At 38.9% G+C, this 23276-nt stretch overlaps 1 protein-coding gene across 2 annotated transcripts; it reads right to left on the bottom strand.

The window, feature by feature from the left end:
• Nucleotides 1-2027: 2027 nt before the first annotated feature.
• On the bottom strand, nucleotides 2028-23097 carry syf2 (SYF2 pre-mRNA-splicing factor). 2 transcript variants are annotated; one of them, XM_061895632.1, is made up of 7 exons: nucleotides 23006-23097; nucleotides 22589-22687; nucleotides 14910-15035; nucleotides 9556-9673; nucleotides 8075-8165; nucleotides 7149-7247; nucleotides 2028-2320 (listed from the first exon to the last, which is right to left on the bottom strand). In XM_061895632.1, exons 1-7 carry the CDS (start codon nucleotides 23060-23062, stop codon nucleotides 2155-2157), a joined length of 756 nt encoding a protein of 251 aa, XP_061751616.1. In that variant the 5' UTR covers nucleotides 23063-23097; the 3' UTR covers nucleotides 2028-2154. The 2 variants fall into 2 exon arrangements, with proteins under 2 accessions (XP_061751616.1, XP_061751617.1); XM_061895633.1 differs by lacking the exon at nucleotides 23006-23097 and adding an exon at nucleotides 22757-22780.
• Nucleotides 23098-23276: the final 179 nt, after the last annotated feature.

The following is a 23276-nucleotide window of genomic DNA, read 5'->3' as shown; positions in this document are numbered from 1 at the left end:
CCTTCGTATTGTGAGGCGGACCCACTAACCACTCTTCCACCGTGAAGCCCTCCTGTGCTTCAGTTTATTTATTATTTGACAAGAACTGAATGGTGGTGTTTAGGACGACAACCACCAGAGGTGACAACTGATCAGATAGACTGACCAGGTTTATGTTGACCTTGACCAGCTGTGTTCAGTTATAGGTAACGTCAAACTATAGTGATATTTAGAGACTTAAATAGGGCCACAAAAAGCACTCTGCAGGCACCTAATGTTTTACAGGTATCTTGTGTGGGAGTTCTCAAGGACCAGTTGCAGAACCTTTTGGTTCAAACTTGCCATTAAGGTGTGGGTCAGAGCATTAGTACACGTCATGCAATTTAGTTGTACATTTACATGACAAGGCACACAGTCCTCATGAAGTCAGAAGAACCATCCATTCGTTTCTACCACATTTCCCCTGTGGGGGTCCTGGAGCCTATCCCAGCTGCTCTAGAGTGGAAGACTGAGTACACCCTGGACAAATCTTCGCCTCATCATAGGACCAAGACAGATGACAGTCACACACTAGAGACACATTTTGGAGGTGGGTGAAAGCCGGGATACAGGAGGGAACCCACGCAGTCAGAGAACATGCAAACTCCACACAGAAAGAGCCCGAATATCAAACCCATGACCCTTTCAATATGAGACACGCATTTAATCCCTGTTCCACAGTGCTGTGTACTTCAATATTGTGATTCATTCAGTTAAATATTGTATTAAACAGTACTTTAGGAATATTAAAATGCATAGGAACTATAGAAAAATCGTATAAATGCCAAGTGTCCACAAAACCCAACAAATTACTTAGTGCAGTTTTCATCTCAGCCACAAAACGTCGCTGTTGTATCAGAGTGGCTACAAAACGATGTTTTTTTTATTTTTGGCAGTTTTTCTGCATGCTGACCTTTATACTCCACTGAATACTTGGGGCAGCTCTCAATTTTTCCTCCACAGTGGGTGCTCTTTGCTGAGTTTCATGTGGGGGGAAATTTGGAGTCAATTCATTTAACTCAGTGGTTCTCCAATGGGGGTACACGTACCCCTGGGGGTACTTGAAGGTATGCCAAGGGGTACGTGAGATTTTCAAAACATTTTCTAAAAATAGCAACAATTCAAAAATCCTTTGTAATTATATTTATTGAATACTACTTTAACAAAATATGAATGTAAGTTCATAAAGTGTGAAAAGAAATGCAACAATGCAATATTCAGTGTTGACAGCTTGATTTTTTGTGGACATGTTCCATAAATATTGATATTAAAAATTTCTTTTTTTGTGAAGAAATGTTTAAAATTAAGTTCATGAATCCAGATGGATCTGTATTACAATCCCCAAAGAGGGCACTTTAAGTTGGTGATTACTTCTATGTGTAGAAATCTTTATTTATAATTGAATCACTTGTTTATTTTTCAACAAGTGTTTAGTTATTTTTATATCTTTTTTTCCCAAATAGTTCAAGAAAGACCACTACAAATGAGCAATATTTTGCACTGTTATACAATTTAATAAATCAGAAACTGATGACATAGTGCTGTATTTTACTTCATCTCTTTTTTTCAACCATAAAATGCTTTGCTCTGATTAGGGGGTACTTGAATTAAAAAATGTTCACAGGGGGTACATCACTGAAAAAAGGTTGAGAACCACTGATTTAACTCAGTTAAAATAGTATAATTTTTTATTTTAGGTAACAATCAGGGGGTTAACAGTTCAAGCTAATCTAGTGTTGTGAGAGTGGGACAAGTCAACATGTGAATGTGGTGCCATTCATTTTATCTTCAGTCACAAGGCTCCTTTACTGCTTGAGGCAAGTTGGTCAGACAAAGATAGGGAAGATAATGAATTGAATTACACTCTGTTGCTCCTTATCGTTGCACCTACATCAAACATTCGTCAGCAAACATTTTCCACCATAGAAGCCTCAAGGTTGGAAGCCACTTTAATTCTCACGCTCAAAATTGAAAATGCTGGCTGTCATGAGACACACAAAACACGAGTGTTCTTCTTTCAATGAAAGTGGTTTAATGAAAAATAAGAGTGAGGATAGTCCAAAGTGTATTCTTGAAGTGTTACATAACACATTAATCACAGTTCAAAACAATGTATGTAAAAAGAAGAAATGGAAGTCAAACAGCAGTGCCTCTCTCCAAGTTCTGCTTGATCTCTGCCGTGTATTTGCCATAGAAACGTTCGGCCTTCTTGTTGAACTTGGCGTTCCTCTCGTTAATGTAGTCGATGTCAGCGTCGTCATTGTAGGCCCTGCGTCGGCTGTATTTGGCACGCTTCTCAATTCTGCACACATGACAATACAGATGTAAGAAAATAAGAAACGATTTGTTTCATGGGTCCTTTAAGTTCTGACGCTGGTACTGCGTTATTCGGTCAACCAACGATATTAATAAATCAGCATAATCAACACCTCATTAAGATGAAACTCAATTGCCTTCAATCGGCTGCTTGCAGGAGGTATTACCTTGAGCCAGATAGGCCCGAACTTATGCACTCCATCCACCTTCCTCAATTATACTGCACATAATTCCTACAGGCCGGCCTTGTTCAAATCTTTTAGCCTGATGTAAATAGTGTTAGTATTACATTGTGTCATTTAAATGTTGAAATCAGTTTTATTTAGGAAATATTTAGTTTTTTTTGAGACTCCATTCTGATCAATTTATTATTCCTTAAATAGTAGAAGTACTGGGTATTTGGGAATGTTGGTATTAAAAAAACAAAACAAGCAACTACAAATGCATGGGTTGTACAACGCCTCAATGTTGCTTCAAAGTTATAAGGATGGATACACTTCATATTAAATCAAAATAGTACCGATACCGGTACTCAACGATACCGATTTTTGGTACTTTTGTGTGTGTTCAATTGTGTTAACTGTCTTTCTGTTGCATGTTCTCCCCGTGAATGCGTGGGTTCCCTCCGGGTACTCCGGCTTCCTCCCACTTCCAAAGACATGCACCTGGGGATAGGTTGATTGGCAACACTAAATCGGCCCTAGTGTGTGAATGTGAGTGTGAATGTTGTTTGTCTATCTGTGTTGGCCCTGCGATGAGGTGGCGACTTGTCCAGGGTGTACCCCGCCTTCCGCCCGATTGTAGCTGAGATAGGCGCCAGCGCCCCCCGCGACCCCGAAAGGGAATAAGCGGTAGAAAATGGATGGATGGATGGATGTCTTTCTGTTTTTTTAACAAACATTTCAACACTGTGCTGTCCATTTGTTACCTTACACTTGTGTCTCATGTACAGTACTGTATTACAGTGAGGCAAAAAACTATTTAGTCAGCCACCGATTGTGCAAATTCTCCCACTTGAAATGATGACAGAGGTCTGTAATTTTCATCATAGGTACACTTCAACTGTGAGAGACAGAATGTGAAAAAAATCCAAGAATTCACATTGTAGGAATTTTAAAGAATTTATTTGTAAATTATGGTGGAAATTAAGTATTTGGTCAACCATTCAAAGCTCTCACTAATGGAAGGAGGTTTTGGCTCAAAATCTCACGATACATGGCCCCATTCGTTCTTTCCTTAACACAGATCAATGGTCCTGTCCCCTTAGCAGAAAAACAGCCCCAAAGCATGATGATGACCCCATGCTTCACAGTAGTTGTGGTGTTCTTGGGATGCAACTCAGTATTCTTCTTCCTCCAAAAACGATGGGTTGAGTTTATACCAAAAAGTTCTATTTTGGTTTCATCTGACCACATGACATTCTCCCAATCCTCTGCTGTATCATCCATGTATCCATTTTGGTATAAACTCAAATCGTCGTTTTTGGAGGAAGAAGAATGGTTTGAATGGTTGACCAAATACTTATTTTCCACCATAATTTACAAATAAATTCTTAAAAAATTCTGGATTTTTTTCCACATTCTTTCTCTCACAGTTAAAGTGTACCTATGATGAAAATTACAGACCTCTGTCCTCATTTTAAGTGGGAGAACTTGCACAATCGGTGGCTGACTAAATACATTTTTGCCCCACTGTATGTGTTTGCAGCGCTTCCTCATTAGTTTTTCGACGCATAAAAAGCTTTTACGTCGCTTTCCCAACAACCCAGAAAAAAAGGCAACTTTGGTAAGTGAAGGCTGGCCATAAACACTGGAGAGCTACCGATTACCGCGTCTTGTGCCAAGTAAACAAGACACAAAGTCTGCGTTTTATTCAGGACAACATACAGAAACTAATACAAATAACAGAAGTAATTTAGGTTTCTTTAAAAATATGGGAAAAAAAAACTAAAATCCTAGATCAAATTTTTTGTGAAAAGAATCTGACATTTCATTTTTAGGCCATATGGCCATATAATCACCATATAACACATGATGAGTGATACATTCAGTGACTACAAACACATTGGAGGTAGCCACCACAGTTGACATACTTCACACAAATGTCACAATTTTTCCATGATTGTTGGTCCAAAGCAAAGGAAGATTTTGACAAAATGAGGATAATAAGTCATTTTTTTGGTCCTTCTGTGTATTTTTCTACATTTTTTTGGCAACGTTGCGTGCATGTTGCAGTGCCTGTTGGTCACTGAACACTGCAGGAATGTAACAGCAGACTGCGTCAAATACGACTGCAAAATTATACTTTCATGGAATGAAAGCATGTTTTGTTGTGAGTTTATGAGCTAGAGTTTGATTAGAACTATGTATCGACCAAATATTTTGGTTTATTTCATCAGAAAAACTAGCGTCAAAACGACAGCAATTGCATGCCTTCGGACACAGCCGCACACGTCCTTGGTAGCAGTCATGGCGCCTGGTGTTTAGTTGGCCATACTTGCTTTATGCACGACTCAAAACTATGGTGTGTTGCCTTAGTCGGGAAGTAGTCTTTGCCATTACGTTTATAGTGCCAGTCTTTTCATTTGTTGAGTCCTAATAAGTGCTTGTACTGTTTTGTACTTATTACACACCAGCTGTTTGAGTGTAACGTCTATCTTTCTTTTTTGTCTTTTACAAAATTTGGATGAGGTGGCGACTTGTCCAGGGTGTACCTCGCCTTCTGCCCGGATGCAGCTGAGTAGGCTCCAGCACCCCCCGCAGCCCCAAAAGAGACAAGCGGTGGGAAATGGATTGATGGATGGAGATGTTAAAATCCTCATATAAAATCGCCAATGCTAATACCTAGCATTTCTATGGCAAATCCATTGTGACTTAGCATCGAGCTAGCGCATTTGGAAAAGTGGAGCGTTTTTGTACTTTTGGGTGTCTTCTTTTTGCTTTGATTGTATGGAAATGATAAGATTACCTAAAAGGGAGTCTGAGTGAGTCTGCTCTGAATGTTTAACAGCTTGTTTTCCGTGCAAGTGCTTGCTGTGTGATTCTTCCACTGGACGTAACGTCTCGTGCAATAAAGGGCACTGTTTTTACACTGGTATTTGGGCATGTGGGTAACAATATAAAAAAAGTGTGCCTTTTTCATCCTACTCTATTAAACGTCAAGAAGTTGGTAAAATTATGTAAAAATAGAATTTTGGGGCTGTACTTGCGTTCCAAACACAAAACGTTTTAATCGCCGAAGTGGTTTTGCTTTTACAATAAGAAACAAAAAACAAACAACCATTATATGTATTTTTTTTTACCAACAGATCTCATCTTTCATCTCTCGCCTTCAAAGAATACCGGTACTTTATTTTCATGCGCATGCTGCCGTGCGGCGGTGACGTACAGAGCCAGGGCGCATGATGGTGAGTGTTTCAAAAAGCATGCACAGCACATATAAAACAGAAACAGTGTCGAGGGGACGAATGACCCAAAAATGGCAATTCTACTGGTTAATAAAGAGGGTTCGTGAAGCGTAATATTGAGATATTTGGGGTTCAAAACAATTGATAAAGGTGATGTTTTAAAGGGGAACATTATCACAATTTCAGAAGGGTTAAAACCAATAAAAATCAGTTCCCAGTGGCTTATTTTATTTTTCAAAGTTTTTTTCAAAATTTTACCCATCATGGAATATCCTGAAAAAATATCACCAAAATTCACCCATTTAGAGTTCAGAAATCGGTTAAAAAATATATATTGTCTTTTTCCTGCAACATCAAGGTATATACTGACGCTTACATAGGTCTGGTGATAATGTTCCCCTTTAAACACAGAAGCGCTGCACTGCTTTAAAACATGCCTCACCAAATGGTGGCAATACAGAATTATCACCTTTGCTTCAAACTTAGCTAAACGATTAAATAACAAGCATTCAGATATATACAAGGAGTTTAAAGAGTGACAGGTAATGTAGTTAACAACCTCCTCTGCTGTGCACATACCGATAAGTAGACATATTTAGACTTAGACATGTACGCAGCTGGTTGGCTTGTTGCCAATTATTAGCGCAGTTAAAACCTCCCATGAAGCGTAAGCTTGTGTTTTACCTGCTACATATCTTATCCGTGCAGTTTTAACCATAGCGTTGTTTGTAGTGTTCCGTAATTATTGTTTGTCTTAAAGCACAGATCAAAAGTGGCAATCATAAATCATGAAAACCTAATACAATGTCAATTAAGCTTTCTATTCCACTTTAACCCAATGCTAGATTTAGCAGGCTTTATGTAATATATATAATTACAAATTGCTCTCTGGTTGCAGTAAGACAGCCTAATGTGTTTGAAGCCTTTCAATTTATATTTTAATGTTCTAAATTTGTTCTTTGAGTGGAATAGGAAACATGTTTGATATATCCTAAGATGTTCTGTTAAACCGAAGTCAATATGACATTTATGTGGTCCCCTTTATTTTGAAACGTATCTAAATACATCTTGGTACCGGTACCAAATTATTTGTTTCGAAACAACACTAGTCGTGGCCGGTGAGTTGGTTTGTGGTGTGTGGGAGAAATTCAACAAACCACTTAGATAATGTTGGTGTTAGAATTGAACAGAGCAGCCAAATTCAGACAGACTGAGCCAACATGCTGCCGTTAGTCACAGACTTGACTTAATTCTATTAAGCATTCCAGTGAGGAGCAAAACATTCCCATCATTTTAGTGGATTGAAGGAGGGAAAGCAGTAATCATTCAGCACAGAGGTGTCTTGAAAAAATGACTGGAGGGAAAAATAGCGTGACTTCACTGCCATCAACTTTTGACTGAGACTTACTGTTTCTCCACGTCATCCACCATGCGGTCGATGCAATCCTCACCCGGGACATGGGTGCCATGGATCAGACTGTTGGATGTGGGGTGGAAGTCCTCACCGCTGTGGAGTATGGGCAAAACAAATGATAAATGCACCAACCATAGCTAATCAGCTTTTTACCACGCATAAATGGGCTTCTCTATGATACTATTGTGAACTCGGCCGTTTTGATGAAAGACGACGGCGTGGCTAGGGGCAAAATGTGTCGGTGCATTCTTCATGCTTCTGCATGCGGGAATTATAAAAGGCAAAAAAACCCTGCAGGCGCTTGTTTGACCTTCATGTGCATACCGTAGATTTAGAGCTTAAAATCTTTAAATTACAGTGCACAGTTTTGGATGAAACTATCCTCAGGGCTAATTTGGGTACAGCAGTTTATGTATAAGACTTGTACACATGTGATGGAGGGACTGCCGGATGATGAAACCTTGTGATTGATCATTTCGGGCCGATAACATCTTGCAGAATGACATACCGTCAGAATTGTTTTTGACACCAAATCAAGCACTAAAGCAATCATAAAATACAATAATATTAATAATAGTAACTCTTTCAAATGCAATACATTATTATTTTTTAAAAAGCATTTGATTAGCAATTCAGGAACTTTTAATTATCCAAAACAAGTAAACAATAACAAATGGACTCTTACTTTCTGTAAGCAAAAAATGCATTTAAATATTGAACATCTTTTGGTAGTTCTTGTTGCCATCATTTTCCAACAAACTGGCATGCTCGCTTGTTCATTCGTGTTGATGAACTCATCCTGCTCACTTGTTTGAAGCTGAAATACTCCTACACTGGACAATTGGCTTTGCGATCTTATTTTTTTCCTAATAATCGGTAATACCTTGTAATGTAAATGTAAACACAGGACATTTCCTCACCATTCCTCTCGCTGTTTCTCATAGTTTTGCATGTCAGGTTTGATCTGCTTGGTGAGCCTCTGATACTGTCTCAATTGGGCCTCGGCATAACCTGCAAAAAGATGTGATGTGTGTGTGAGAGGCAACATTGACGTGAATCCACCACAACATGCCGTCTCGCTTTCAAGTTCAAGACCAATGCCTTTTAGTAGATACACCATCCATCCATCCACTTTCTACCACATGTCCTTTTTTGGGATCGCAGGGGGTGCTGGAGCCTATCTCAGCTGCATTCGGCGGAAAGCAGGGTACACCCTGGACAAGTCTCTACCTCATCGCAGGGCCAACACAGATAGACAACATTCACACTCACATTCACACACTAGGGACTATTTGTGTTGCCAATCAACCTAACCCCAGGTGATTTTATTTGCCGGTGGGAAGAAGCCGCAGTACCCGGAGAGAACCCACGCAGTTACGGGGAGAACATGCAAACTCCACACAGAAAGATCCCGAGCCCGGGATTGAACCCAGGACTGCTCAGGACCTCCGTATTGTGAGGGCAAAGGCACTAACCCCTGTACCACCGTGCTGCCCTTTTAGTAGATACACAACAATATTAAAAAAACGCATCGCAAAAGTTTCATATGACTTCCTGACAAAGGTAAAACATGTTGTTCTTAATCCCATGAGGCATGAATGTATACGGAGAAAGCAAGGCGTGACCATCTTATTTCGTTTGCCATCTTCAGCAGCCTTTATAATTAACAGACAAGGTCATGTATTCATGAATTGAAGTGTTCTGTGTTACGTTTTAGCAGTTGTGAAAACTGGCAGGTGATCACTAATGTCGGTAACAAGTAGACCACTTGTAGCGTTATTATCAAAATCATTGCTAAAGATATTATCAATAAGTGTGGCTCAGTGTCCTGTTCTGCTTGGCTTTGTGACTTAGGGATATAAACAGAAATATTTCAATGGTTATGTATTCGAAGCAATTTACATGTTTTTAAAACTATGTAGTTGAGGTTGTTCATCACGAACACAGCTACTCCTCCGTTTCTGTTGATTCTATTGACGTATATTAGGTCATATTTTTCCAGGTCAAAGGATATTCCTTTTTTATCATCGATCCATGTTTCTGTGGCAGCGATCACTTTAAAGGGTTTGTTGAATCCAAAAGTGCTTCATATTATAATTTGCGTAAAAGCTTCTGATATTAAAATTAAAAATTGAAAATTTGTTATCACATTCAATGTTGCTGTTATATTGTTCAACTGTATAATAAAAACATAATAATTATAATAAAAACAATTAAAACTGATGTGGGAGAATTTTTTTAAATTTCCATTTGAAATGTGTGTTTTGCTGAAGAATTTTTTTTTGCTAAATGCAAAATGATTTGTCAAATAAACAAGGGAACCCAAAAACCAACCACTCCAATAAAACGCCCAATAAACAATAAAAGAGCTGAATCTGAGCAGTCTTCGGTGCATACCAACCTGCAAATCCGGTGTCCGGGTTTTTCTTCTTTTTCTTTCTCGCCCACCGCTCTGCATCTTCAGCCGTGATGTCCATTAGTTTCACTCTGTTGTAGTCTTCACCTCTTTCAGCACATTCCTGAAATACAAAGTCACTATACTGACAAATTGTGAAACAATTGTATGCAAAGAGGAAAATGTAATGGTTTGAAAGAATGCCTTTGTAGTAATCTCTGATGTAGTGCATTTTTCTGTCTCCGTTTCACCCACTTAATTTTGCTACAACGATATTATACATTTTTTAGTGCTGTTTATTGACAATCTGGTCAGAGCAGACTGACCAAAATAATCTGGCAAACCAGTTACAATTGCATAATGTATAATGCCTCAGGTGGGTGCCAAGGTGTCTCAACCCTATTGTACAAAATCATAAATTCCCTGTTCAAATATTTGAGCAATAATTTATATAGAACTTTAAAACCTTATTGTGTGATGGGGGTGTAGTAATATTACACTTTAATATAATGGTTATTATGACCAACATTTTTTGTTATTATTATTGCAGTATTGTTGAATCTGCTCAAAAAATACTTGTACATTAACCGAAATCTTTGGAACAAGGTTTTTTTTCAACAACTAAAGAAGTAGACATACCGAAAACCCACTATTTTGCATGTTTTTTGTTTTTTATGATTCTGTTTTAACGGCTAAGCTTTTACTATCGAAAATATCGGTCAGTATTGTAGCACTTTAAGATTTATTTGAATGAAAAGTGTATAACAAATAAAATGTATTATCATTTCTGGAGGTTGTTGTGGCCTCCTACTCTGTTCAACGGTCCTTAAGCGCAACATAAAAACATTTCCGCCTCGTATTCCTTCATCTGAATATAGGACGATCACACTGTACTAGGAGAGAAGAGCTTGTAGGTTTAATGTACACAATTGAATAGTTTAGTTACTCAGACAGCAATGTGTTTATGCAACTTAGATTGGAGTATGTTGTTCCTTAATTGAAAAATAAGTTAATGTCTCTTGTTTTAATGTTAGCAGTGAGTTTATCAAAGTGCAGTTATCAATCACAGTTTTTGATAAATTTAATTCAAAACAGTAACACTAACCGTCGGGAGTTTTACTACGGTCATCATTAATACCAATTATCGCAAAATATTATTGTCAGTGATGTTGCAGGACCTGAATCCCCAGAAATGTATTAATTTCCTAAATTGTATTAGGTGTTAAACTCATTAGATGTGGGTTTATAATTTTATTATAAACGGATACATCCGTATATGTTCAAAATGTATCTGAAATTAAACAAATACAATTCTAAATCTGAAAAGTTTCTTTCAAAACAAATGGTGTCTCTATGGTCTGTAGTACCAACATGAAAATTCAATAAAAGTGCAGAATTTATTTTATTTTATATTTTTTAATAAATAAAAAAAAAAGTGCAGAATTTATTTTATTTTATTTTTTTTAATAAAAAAAAAAAAGAGGCAGAGGTAGGTACAGGAAATGTTGATGTACTCTCTCTGGGCTGACCAGAGTCAGAGAGGAATGTAGAGGTGGTGGGAGCAGAAAATACAGATGCAATTAGAAGTGGGGGAAATAATCGATTTTTAGATGCATTGCAATTCGGACATGGAAGATTATTGAATCGATTAGTAAACATCGATAATCAATTTATTTATTGTACATTAAGTCATTCAAACAGTTCTAAAATTTGGCTGACCTTATCGAGATATCCGACCAACAGCTTTACAACTGGCACTTATAGTCCAGTTCTACACACATTTGAAGTAATTTAATAAATGTGGGAATTAATTTAACTGAGTTTGCATGTTCTCCCCGTCAATGCGTGGGTTCCCTCCGGGTACTCCGGCTTCCTCTCACCTCCAAAAACATGCACCTGGGGATAGGTTGATTGGCAACACTAAATTGGCCCTAGTGTGTGAATGTGCGTGTGAATGTTGTCTGTCTGTCTGTGTTGGCCATGCAATTAGGTGGCGACTTGTCCAGGGTGTACAGCGCCTTCCGCCCGATTGTAGCTGAGATAGGCGCCAGCGCCCCCCGCGACCCCAAAAGAGAATAAGCGGTAGGAAATGGATGGATGGATGTTTTTTCTTCCCAATTTTTTTTTTTAAGTTACAAGTGACAAACGCTTGGTTAGTGAAACAAAAATAAATGTAACACTGCATCAATATACATAAACTAAAGATGCATCAATAATTGATTTTTAATCGAACCATAGCTCCTGAATCGTAATTGAATCGTAAAGTGCCCAAAGATTCCCACCTCTAGCTGCAATAGTCTGCAATTATCTTATTCTTTGGTGGCATTTTTGCTTCTCCTTTTCCTGCTTACTCATGGAAAAAACAGATCTTGTTGGAAGTACGATGTATGTGCAAACATAGTTTGGGCATAAAAAAATGGCGGCTGCCAGTCTATGTACGTTTTATCACCTCCACGTCTTATGTTTTATTTATTTAATTACAGCACGCCCCTAAAATGTTGAAACATATTCAGCACGAATTTATTTGGTACATGGTGTAATAAGTGTGACCAGTAGATGGCAGTCACACAAGAGACGTGTAGACTGCAAGATGACACCAGTAAACAACACCAAAACTTTAAATCTTCCATTGAGAATATAGAACATTACACACGGCGCTCAAAAATCCGTCAAAATGTTTTAGTACGACTTTGGTAAGTTAAGAAGCCACACCGCTTGATGGATTGTTGGAGCATTACAGCTTTAGTTATTAGAGAGTTTCGGTCAGATGTTTTTATATGGTACACATTTTCGGCATTGTTGTTGCACTAGTGAGCCACGGATGAGGAGATGCTGCTCCGTTATTGATTTGAGTAAAGTCTGAATGTCATTAGAAGAGTTAGCTCCAACTTTTGACACTTCTTCTACTCCCATCCTTGCACGCTAAACCGGTACAAAGATGAAGGGGAGAAGACGCTGTCGAAGTGGAGCCACATAAATAAGTTTGCCCACAAAACGGCGACGGTCAGAAGACAAACACCATAACATGTTATGTAGAACACAAGGAAGTGTTTCAAATTTAGGAAAAAAATCATATGACCCTTTTAATGCGCCTTATAATATGGTGCGCCAACAAGAAGGTTTCTTTTGCCTAAACACAAGTTGTTTAATGTTTACAATTTATCGTTTTTATGTGGAAAATGAGTTGGGTCCCGGGACGCATTATTATTGAGTTTAGTGCATCCTTTCAGATTTTAATGAGTCAGGAACGCAGGATATGTACCGAGCAACATCACTGTTGTGATTAAAAAATACAGTGAATAATGCTACTTTTTTTCTAAGAGTTGAACCCTGCGGCTTATGAAACAGTCCGGCCAGTTAATGTTTTTTTCTTTGTTGATGGCCATAAAGCAAATAGTTTTCATTAAACACATGCAAAGACACTTAAATAGTTTGTTATTTTTTGTGCTACGGCGGCATCTTTTGGACGAGTTCGCTCACAGCAGGTGCTGCTGGGTGAATGTAAATTCCTGCTGTCTAGAGTGCCGTTACTTGTTCTAATCAACCGTAGTGTTTCTACTATTATGGATTCTTCATTCATCACTCCAAGCAACGTTTGTAAATTTTACAATATACCTCAAACATTTCTTAATAAACTTTCTCAATGTCCATGGTGTACCCTGCCTACCGCCCGAATGCAGCTTAGATAGACTCCAGCACCCCCCGCCATCCCGAAAGGGACTAGCGGTAGAAAATGGATAGATGTGTGATTTCTGCAGCATATTTGTCGGTGCTATCATAATTTAATGAAGGCTAGTTTCAGTAGCATTAGCTAACATTCAAACACGTTTACGAGTGTCCGGCATTCTTTTATATTGTTCAAGTTTTACAAATTCCTCAGTAAATTCTCCAAGACATCACAATGGGTTAGGTGATTGCAGAGCAATTTCCTTAGCTTGTGTGTCCATGACGATGACGTATGTTTTGTTTGATCAGCCAATTTACTGCAGTGTTACAGACATCATTTGGAAACAATTAACATATGTAAATAAACATTTACAAAATATGTCAATTTAAATTACTCATTTCACAATGTATACATCTGCGGTTTACAGTCCAGTGCAACTAATATATGGAACATTTTTTTTCTTCTAAAATTTAGTAGGTGCGGTTTGTATACGGACGCGCTCTAGCCGGAAAATACGGTCATTTCGTAACTGCCGAGAACAACACCAAAAATGTAATAAAAACAATCTATTGATAATAACAGCGTTTCCCTTGGATTACCAAGATACCTGTGGCGGTGGAGGTGTGGTCCCAATGACGTCATCGTATAATTTTCTCTAAAAAGGCTCCAAAAATGTATAAATACATTTAAAAGCAAATCTGTGTTAATATTAATTAGTATTATCATTCATTTTTATATTATTTCGTTTTGCTCAATTTTCAATTGTTGCTGCTTATTGTACAATGTACTTTGTTGAGAATTTTTCAAGTATATAGAGACTTTTACTTGATTAAAATGACTACCAACAAATCAAGCAACATTTTCTGGTGTTGTTATAAAATGTACTTTGCGTTTAGAGACCATCCTTCTGTTGCTGGATATCCCCGACAAAAAGCGATCTGCAGCGAGCGTGACATCACAATAGCTTTGCGCTGGTGCTCCAATTGGACTTTGTCACCTTAAAAGCCACCACTGTCCTCTTAATATTTGCAACGTTTTGTAGATTGCTGTGTATTAAAGTTACGTCTACATTGCAGACATGTTGACAACGCGCCAGACAATCACGCGTGTCTTGTTTACGTCACAACATCCGGTTCCGACAGAGCTGTTTTTGGTGATCAAAGTTTTTTGTTGGCGGTCAAATTTTTGGTGCATTACTAATAAATAGTGCGCAAATAATAGGCTATATGTAGCGATTCATACTATAACGACATGCTAGTGGTAATGTTTTATGTTCGTGTGGCTTTGATTTGATGTTCATTTCCCATGATCATGAATACACCATCTGTGCTTGATTGGTAGAGAAGGAAAAAGTGTTGTGTTTCAGGGGAAGCACAGAGACAAAACTGATTGTACGGGAGGGAATACTTGTTGGAATTAAATCGGTTTTTAGCATAAGATTGGCAATAAAAGTAAAACATGGCGACAGATTTGACTTATTCAGGGGGGCACGATATGTTATATTATCATAATTTGTTTTCAAGTAAAAAAAACCTGACAGATTTTTTAGGTGTGGAAACCCTGAATAATGAGTGGAGAAAGATTTATTAAATGTGTCATAATAATTTGAATTTTATGACAGCTATGCTTCCAGGTACCAAATAATAATGTGACTTTTCATAGAAATGTTTACTATGCATTAAAGTGTACATGCCTTCTTCTTCTCATTGTCAGCAACTTCCCACTCTAATCTGGCTCTTTTCGCCTCCCAGTTTGAGGGTAGTTTCAGTCGCTTATCCTCCTCGACAACTTCTTGGTGATTGAGCTTGCGTGCTTCATTCTGTCGAGGAAAACACATCGTAACTGTCAAGACACTATATAGTACGCCAGTTCAATAACAATGGTGATAAACATTTGTAAATATTTTAGACTTTTTAAAAGATTAGTACTTAACGAGCTGTATCATAAACAAATCCTGTCATTTTACACAAGGTTTGTCTTTGTTGTATTTTGTCCTCACTCTACTAACGTGCCCCAGTAAGGTGTACCTGCTATCATCCATCAACCGATCATATTGACTTTTCTCTGTCATGTTTTTATTATACAAATTAGTGTATTCTGGCATGAGCTAACATATAATTAATTTTAATTGATGGATTTTTTTTTTGGTAGTCATTTCTTCTAGGACCTACCATGAAGAATGGAAGAAAGTCCATTGGAAATAGATTTAGTATTTTATTGATTCCTTCAGGAGATTTCCCTCAAGAAAATAAAAAATGTCTTTAAAGCGGAACAAGACAATAAATGGCATAATATTAATTGAAATGAAAAATAACTGTGTGATAACTTTAAAAATGAAAGCATGTGAACATGATCTCTGAGAACTTTGATCTCAATTCTAAGCAAGATAATAGTGATTCATGTTTTTACACTTACTGTGCAGTTCTACATGAGAAAATTAAATGTTTGGTAATTAATACACTTGTTAAGTAAATGTAATGTTGCAAGCTTTACGCAGATGCCTAGAAGGCACTAACTAATCCAAAGTGTTTTAAAGAGGAACTGCACTTTTTTTGCTTTGCCTATCATTCACAAACATGAGAGACAAGAACCCAGGTCTTTTTTTAAAGAACATTCTAAAGATATAGAAATGCTTGCAAGATGCGGCTAACATCGTAGTTATTGGGAGTCCCGTACGCTGCCTTCAAAAACCTCCATCGGTGCTTTATCTATACGCTATAAGTATATGGTTGCAAGAAAAAGCATGTGAACACTTTGGGATTACTTGGATTTCTCTATAAATTGGTGATAAAATGTCTGCTGCTCTTCATCAAAGTCACAACAATAGACAAACACTGCTTAAACTAATACCGCACAAAAAAATACATGTTTTCATCTGCTTATTGAACACAACATGTAAACATTCGGAGTGCGGGGTGGAAAAAGTATGTGAACCCTTCGATTTAATAACTGGTTTATCCTCCTTTGGCAGAAATAACCTTAACCAAACGTTTCCTGTGGTTGCGGATCAGACCTGCACAAAGGTCAGGAGGAATTTTGGACCATTGTTCTTCACAAAGCTGTTTCAGTGCAGCAATATTCTTGGGATGTCTGGTGTGAATCGCTCTCTGGAGGTCATGCTCCTGCATCTCAATCAGGTTGACGTCAGGACTATGACTGGGCCACTCCAGGTGTATTTTCTTCTGTTGAAACCATTCTGTTGTTAATTTACTTACAGTATGTGTCTGGGATCGCTGTCCTGTTGCAACACGCATCCTCTGTTGAGCTTCAGTTGGCGGACAGATGATCTTAAGTTTTCTTCCAGAATGTCTTGATAAACTTGGAAATTAATTTTTCCATCGATAAAAGCCGAGGTAGCAACGCACCCCCAAACCATGATGCCACCTCCACCATATTTCACAGTTGGGATGAAGTGTTGATGTTGGTGTGCTGTGCCTTTTTTCCTCCGCACATAGCATTGTGGGTTCCTTCCAAACAACTCAATTTTGGTTTTATCTGTCCACAGAATATTTTGCCAGTAGTGCTGTGGAACAGCCAGGTGCTATTTAGCAAACTTCAAACGTGCAGTAATGTTTTTTTGGACAGCAGTGGCTTCCTCAGTGGTGTCCTCCCATGAACTCCATTTTTGTTATTGTAGATTCGTCAACAATAATGTCAGCATGTGCCACAAAGATTTCTGTAAGTCTTAAGCTGACACTAAAGGATTCTTCTTCATCTCACTGAGCAGTCTGTGCTGTGCTCTCGCAGTCATCGTTACAGGTTGACCACGCCTATGGAGAGTAGCAACAGTGCTGAACTTTCTCCATTTGTGGACAGTCTGTCTTACCGTGGACACATGGACATCATGGCTTTTAGAGATACGTTTGTAAACCTTTCCAGCTTTATTCAAATGAACAATTCCTGATCATACTGTAGATCTTTTGTGTGTAGATCTTTTGTGGCCTCTTTTGTGCGAGGCATGGTTCACATCCGGCAATGCTCCTTGAGAACAGCACACACCTAGGTGTTTGTTTTTAATGGGGCAGGGCAGGGCAGCTTTAACCAACACATATGATCTCATCACATTGATGAGACTCCATGTTGTCTGAGTCCTGGCTCGAATCAGCTCCTAGAGAAGTCATTAGCCTAGGGTTTCACATACTTTTTCCACCCTGCACCATGAATGTTGTGTTCGATAAAAATATGAAACCTATAAATGTTTACGCGGTATTAGTTTAAGCAGACTGTGTTTATCTTTTGTTGTGGCTTCGCTGAAGATCAAAACACATTTTATGAACAATTTATGCAGAAATCCAAGTAATCCCAAAGGTTCACATACTTTTTCTTGCAACTGTGTATGTACACACCCACATACAAGCATACATACTAGGGCTAAGCTAAATGGCCTTTTTTTAATATCTCAATATTTTAGGCCATGTCGCGATATATATATATATATATATATATATATATATATATATACACATATATATATATATACACATATATATACCAAGTAAACGCCCTTGGGCAAATAACCGTCCAAGTCCTAATAGCCGCCCAGGTTCTAAGCCCTAGTCCTAATAGCCGCCCAGGTTCTAAGCCCATTTTGTGAATTAAACGCCTCTTCCTAATAATAGCCCATGTATAGCGGTACACCACAACTGATGGACGGGAATACTTTAAGGAGGAAGAAGAAGAGAAAGTTTGAATTAAAGTTCAAGCTAGTGGTTGTGAAGTATGCGGAGCAGAATTCTGGTTTGGCAGCGGCCAGGCAGTTTAACGTTGACCCAAAACGTGTACGCGAATGGAAACATAAAAAGGGAGAACTACTATCTCAGTCGGCAATCGATTGAAAACGGGCTCGCTTATCTGGTGGAGGTAGGAAGAAAGTGAGCGACGAGCTTGACGCTAATTTGTGTCGATGGATACATCACGTTTGTGGACTGAACCACCGTGTGTCCCGCAAAATGATCCGCATTAAGGGCAAGGAGTTGTATGCCACCGCGAGTAACACGAGAGACACCTGGGTGGTGTTTGGTGCAACGAGTGGCTGGCCTAATCGATTCCTGCGTCGGAACAACTTTACACACAGGAGGACAACAACTGTTGCACCGAAGGACGCTCCCGTCCTTCCGTCGAGAAGATTGTCAACGTTTTCTCTACTAAACAGATAGAGACCACGAAAATCCAGCCCAACAATATCATTGCCATGGATGAAACAGCCGTCTGGTTTGACATGGTTGGTTTTAGTACGGTCAATGAGAGGGGTGCCAGCTCCATCTGCCTCAAAACCACCGGCCACGAGAAGGCACGCACTTGCAGCCAAAGCAGACGGGACAAAGCTGAAGCCTTAAATTGTGTTTAAAGGTGCTGTCCGAGATGTAAAGGCTATGCAGAGCATCCCCGGGATGATCATAGCTTCCTCCAAGAATGGCTGGTCTAATGATGACCTGACAAAGGATTGGCTACAAAGGGCAGTGGGGAAATTTCACTTCGGACCGAGGCTACTTGCATGGGACTCGTACCGATGCCATATCAGCGAAGGCAGAGCTCAAAGAGGGCTACAACCTTACAATGGCTGTTATATCTGGAGGTTGCACAAAGTACCTCCAGGCCCCCGATGTTGTGTGGAATGGTCCTTTCAAAGCGCAGCTCCGTGACTACTATGATAACTGGATGGCTGGTGATAAAGACAAGACCTACACCAAGTCAGGGAACCTGAGAGCCCCTTCCCGCCGCGTCCTGGTCGACTGGGTCCTGGGAGCCTGGGATGCTCAGGATCGGGACACTCTGATCAACTCATTCAAGGTAGGCTGGCTGGCTGTGTGTATGTGCGTGTGTTGCAAACAGTAGCCATAGCTGATTGTTGCTTTCTGGTATCCTACAAGGTGTGTGGGCTGACGGTGGCAGCTGATGGGATTTTGGCCCACTCCTCCACACAGATCTTCTCTAGATCAGTCAGGTTTCTGGGCTGTCGCTGAGTAACACAGACTTTCAGCTCCCTCCAAAGATTTTCAATTGGATTTAGGTCTGGAGACTGGCTACGCCACTCCTCCGGAACCTTGATATGGTTCTTACGAAGCCACGTCTTGGTTTTCCTGGCTGTATGCTTTGGGTCATTGTCATGTTGGAAGATCCAGCCACGACTCATCTTCAATTATCTGACAGAGGGAAGGAGGTTTTAGGCCAAAATCTCACAATACATGGCTGCAGTCATCCTCTCCTTAATACAGTACAGTCGTCCTGTCCCATGAGCAGAAAAACATCCCCAAAGCAGGATGCTACCACCCCCATGCTTCACAGTAGGAATGGTGTTCTTGGGATGGTACACATCATTATTCTTCCTCCAAACACGCATAGTGGAATTATGACCAAAAAGGTCAATTTTGGTCTCATCTGTCCACAAAACTTTCTCCCATGACTCCTCTGGATCATCCAAATGTCATTGGCAAACTTAAAATGGGCCTTAACATGTGCTGGTTTAAGCAGGGTAACCTTCTGTGCCATGCATGATTTCAAACCATGACGTCTTAGTGTATTGCCAACAGTGACCATGGAAACAGTGGTCCCAGCTCTTTTCAGGTCTTTGACCAAGTCCTGCCGTGTAGTCCTGGGCTGATTCCTCACCTTTCTTAGCATCATTGAGACCCCACGAGGTGATATCTTGCATGGGGCTTCACTCCGGATGAGATTGACCATCAAGTTTAGCTTCTTCCATTTTCTAATGATTGCTCCGACAGTGGACCTTTTTTCACCAAGCTGCTGGGCAATTTCTCCAGAGCCCTTTCCATCCTTGTGGATTCGTACAATTTGGTCTTTGGACAACTCTTTGCTCTTAGCCATGCTGAATGTTTGGGTCTTACTGATTGTATGGGGTGGACAGGTGTCTTTATGCAGCTAACGACCTCACACAGGTGCAGCTGATTCAGGATGATACAGTGGAGTGGAGGAGGACTTTTAAAGGCGGACTAACAGGTCTTTGAGGGTCAGAATTCTAACTGATAGACAGGTGTTCAAATACTTATTTTCAGATGTATCACACAAATAAATTGTTAAAAAATCATAGATTGTGATTTCTGGATTTTTGTTTTTAGGTTATCTCTCATACAGTGGACAGGAACCTACAGTGACAATTTCAGAACTCTCCATGATTTCTAAGTGGGAGAACTTGCAAAATAGCAGGGTGTTCAAATACTTATTTTCTTGACTGTAATTATATATATATATATATATATATATATATATATATATATATATATATATATATATATATACATACACACACATATATATATATACACACACATACATACATATACACACACACACACACACACACACACACACACACACACACACACACATTCATAACAATTTATAATATGTACAATATTTACCGATTTTGGTCATTTTAATCATTACCGGAACTTATTTCCTGGGCGCATTTATTTCAGTGGCCATCGCAACGCACTTCCTACTTCCGACAACAAATGCATGAGTGTTCTAATCACGGCAGACATCCCAGGGGGTGAACAAGGGAAGGGGATGGGTCAAACGCAGAGGAAAATTTTCACCACACGTAGTGTGTGTGTGACAATCATTGGTACTTTAGAGCAAATATTGTTGCTCCCATTGGCAGCATTGCTAGCCACCTACAACAAGCCAATTATTACAAATTACAATGCAAAAAACCTCAAATGTGTTATTGTCTCTCATAAAGATTGTGAAGATGGGCAAAATTCCCCAAAAAGTGCTGTTTCCCTTTAAGCGTTATATCACACCCTCTTATGGCGAAATTATGTAATCAGTGTATTATCTTTGTGTGTTGTTAGCTAATGATAATTATTTGGCTAGCTAACATTAACTATTAATGAATTTATATTCTATTCTAACAACATGACGGCAAATTGCTACGTGCATCTCATTGACTACTTTAGTGTACATGTACTGTATGTGGGTATGTGGGGACAGCGTGGCGAAGTTGGTAGAGTGGCTGTGCCAGCAATCTGAGAGTTACTGGTTCAATCCCCACCTTCTACCATCCTAGTCACGTCCGTTGTGTCCTTGGGCAAGACACTTCACCCTTGCTCCTGAATCCTGTGAGCGCCTTGCATGGCAGCTCCCACCGTCAGTGCGTGAATGTGTGTGTGAATGGGCGAATGTGGAAATACTGTCAAAGCGCTTTGGGTAGAAAAGCGCAATACAAGTACAACCCATTTACCATGTGTGGAGTGACAAACATGAAGGTCAGATGAGCATTTTTTATTCTGCATATTTAGTAACTATGAAAAAAATTCTGTTAAACCCATCCATCCATCCATCCATTTTCAACTGCTTAATACCTTTGGAGTCGCTGGTGCCTATCTCAGCTACTAAAGTAAATTTTAAGATAGGCAGTTGTTGTATTTCTTTGTTTGTTTAAAAAACAGACCTATTATTTTACTAAAAGCACCCTGAGAAGACAATCACCGTGGATTTTCCGATTGCAATTGGGACAACTTTTCTAATCAAATCCAACAAAGACTTCACTACAGTAAAACTTTGTGCAAGTACTATATAGCTGCATTATCCTTTCCACCCTTAGCTACTGTGTGGGACAATTTCCCTCGTGGATCATTAAAGTTTCTTTCTTTTCTTAGTTTATTTCGAAAATGAATATTTTCAACACAATACAATACAGACAATACAATATTACCTCACATTTCATCATGCCCGAAAAGGAGTAGGAAGAAGCAAAGCTTATTTAATCCTACCTCTTTCCCACTTCAGAGCGCCCACAAATACATAATTACATCTACTGACCCTCTTTACAGCAAAATATCAAAATGGCATCCGTGAATAAGTAATACAACAGTTCTGTAACATGCAATTAACTAATCCAGTCATTACCAACATACTGAGATTAAAATGATCTTATTTTCAATGAGGTTGAAAGTGTTTCTCATAATTCTTCTTCTTTGTACTTTGTAAGCACTATTAATTTAAACATTCTCTTTAAGTGGATCATATCAGTACAATGTTTAATTTCTTTACTTAATCCATTCCATAATTTAATTTCACATACTGATATGCTAAAGGTTTTAAGTGTTGTACGTGCATACACGTTTTAAATTAGATTTTCCTTTAAAGTTATATTTCTCCTCTTTACTTGAGAAGAATTGCTGCACATTCTTTGGTAGCAGGTTATGATTTGCTTTGTGCATCATTTTAGCTGTTTGCAATTTTATCAAATCATCGAGCTTGTGTAAGTCTAAGTGCTTTGTTTACTATAGAGCCATTACGTCACCAGCCTGTTAGAGTGAAGGGTTGGGACACTAAAATCCTTCACCTCCATATCGCTCACAAAATTATTGAACACTTTCAGTCGTTAAAAAAAAGTCAAACTGTTACCCGTTTAAAATGGAGCTCTCGAAATTTGCGTAATCTCTCCTCTCTCTTCGTTGACGCGCTGGTTTCAGTTGACTGCTGCTCCGTAGGTACACTCTCCTCCTGGAAGGAAACCACACCGTTACAGTTATCAAATGTAATCGCTCAACATAAAGGTATTTAATGGCAGACCATCTTTGAACAGACACTGTCAACCGCAGACAAACATCGGGACGCGTCTGAAGGATTTTAGTGATCTGCTGTTAGCTCACATTAGCAAGTATTAGCATAACAACGTCTCAAAAACGCCAGACCGTTCCAATAAATATTGACTATGTACACGCTAAGGCTCAGTACATAGTCCATGTTTACAAGTAAAATACAAGTAAGACATGAGTAAGTCACATGAGCTGCTATTAAAATTATAAAACAACCACGCACCTCACCACTGGACGCCATAGCTGTTATACAGCAAACGAAGACAGGAAGTGACGTCATTGACCAGATATTGTGCACCAGACTTGTTTTAATTAAACAAACTTTATTAGTTAAAATAGTTAAAAACCTTACTTAAAATTTTTTTCATTTTAAAAATGTGCCAAACGACACCCAATCTCTTTCAAACTAATTTGCGATAATTTAATAAATCGAGTACCGTAATTTGATATTGATTGGTTGATTGATTGATTGATTAATTGAAACTTTTATTAGT

The sequence above is a fragment of the Nerophis ophidion genome, linkage group LG03, assembly GCF_033978795.1.
Source record: "Nerophis ophidion isolate RoL-2023_Sa linkage group LG03, RoL_Noph_v1.0, whole genome shotgun sequence".
NCBI classification, from domain to species: domain Eukaryota; kingdom Metazoa; phylum Chordata; class Actinopteri; order Syngnathiformes; family Syngnathidae; genus Nerophis; species Nerophis ophidion.
Note: the sequence above shows the minus strand (reverse complement) of the source record. Positions and strands in the feature narration are given on the sequence as shown.

Bases quoted from the DNA above. Each gene is read 5' to 3' on its own strand.
- syf2 (XM_061895632.1), bottom strand. From the start codon at position 23,062: ATGACGTCACTTCCTGTCTTCGTTTGCTGTATAACAGCTATGGCGTCC. The intron at 9,674-14,909 runs GCATGTACACTT...TTTGTATTTCAG, and splicing joins CTGACAATGAGAAGAAGAAG to GAATGTGCTGAAAGAGGTGA. The intron at 7,248-8,074 runs GTGAGGAAATGT...CATACTCCACAG, and splicing joins GAGAAACAGCGAGAGGAATG to CGGTGAGGACTTCCACCCCA.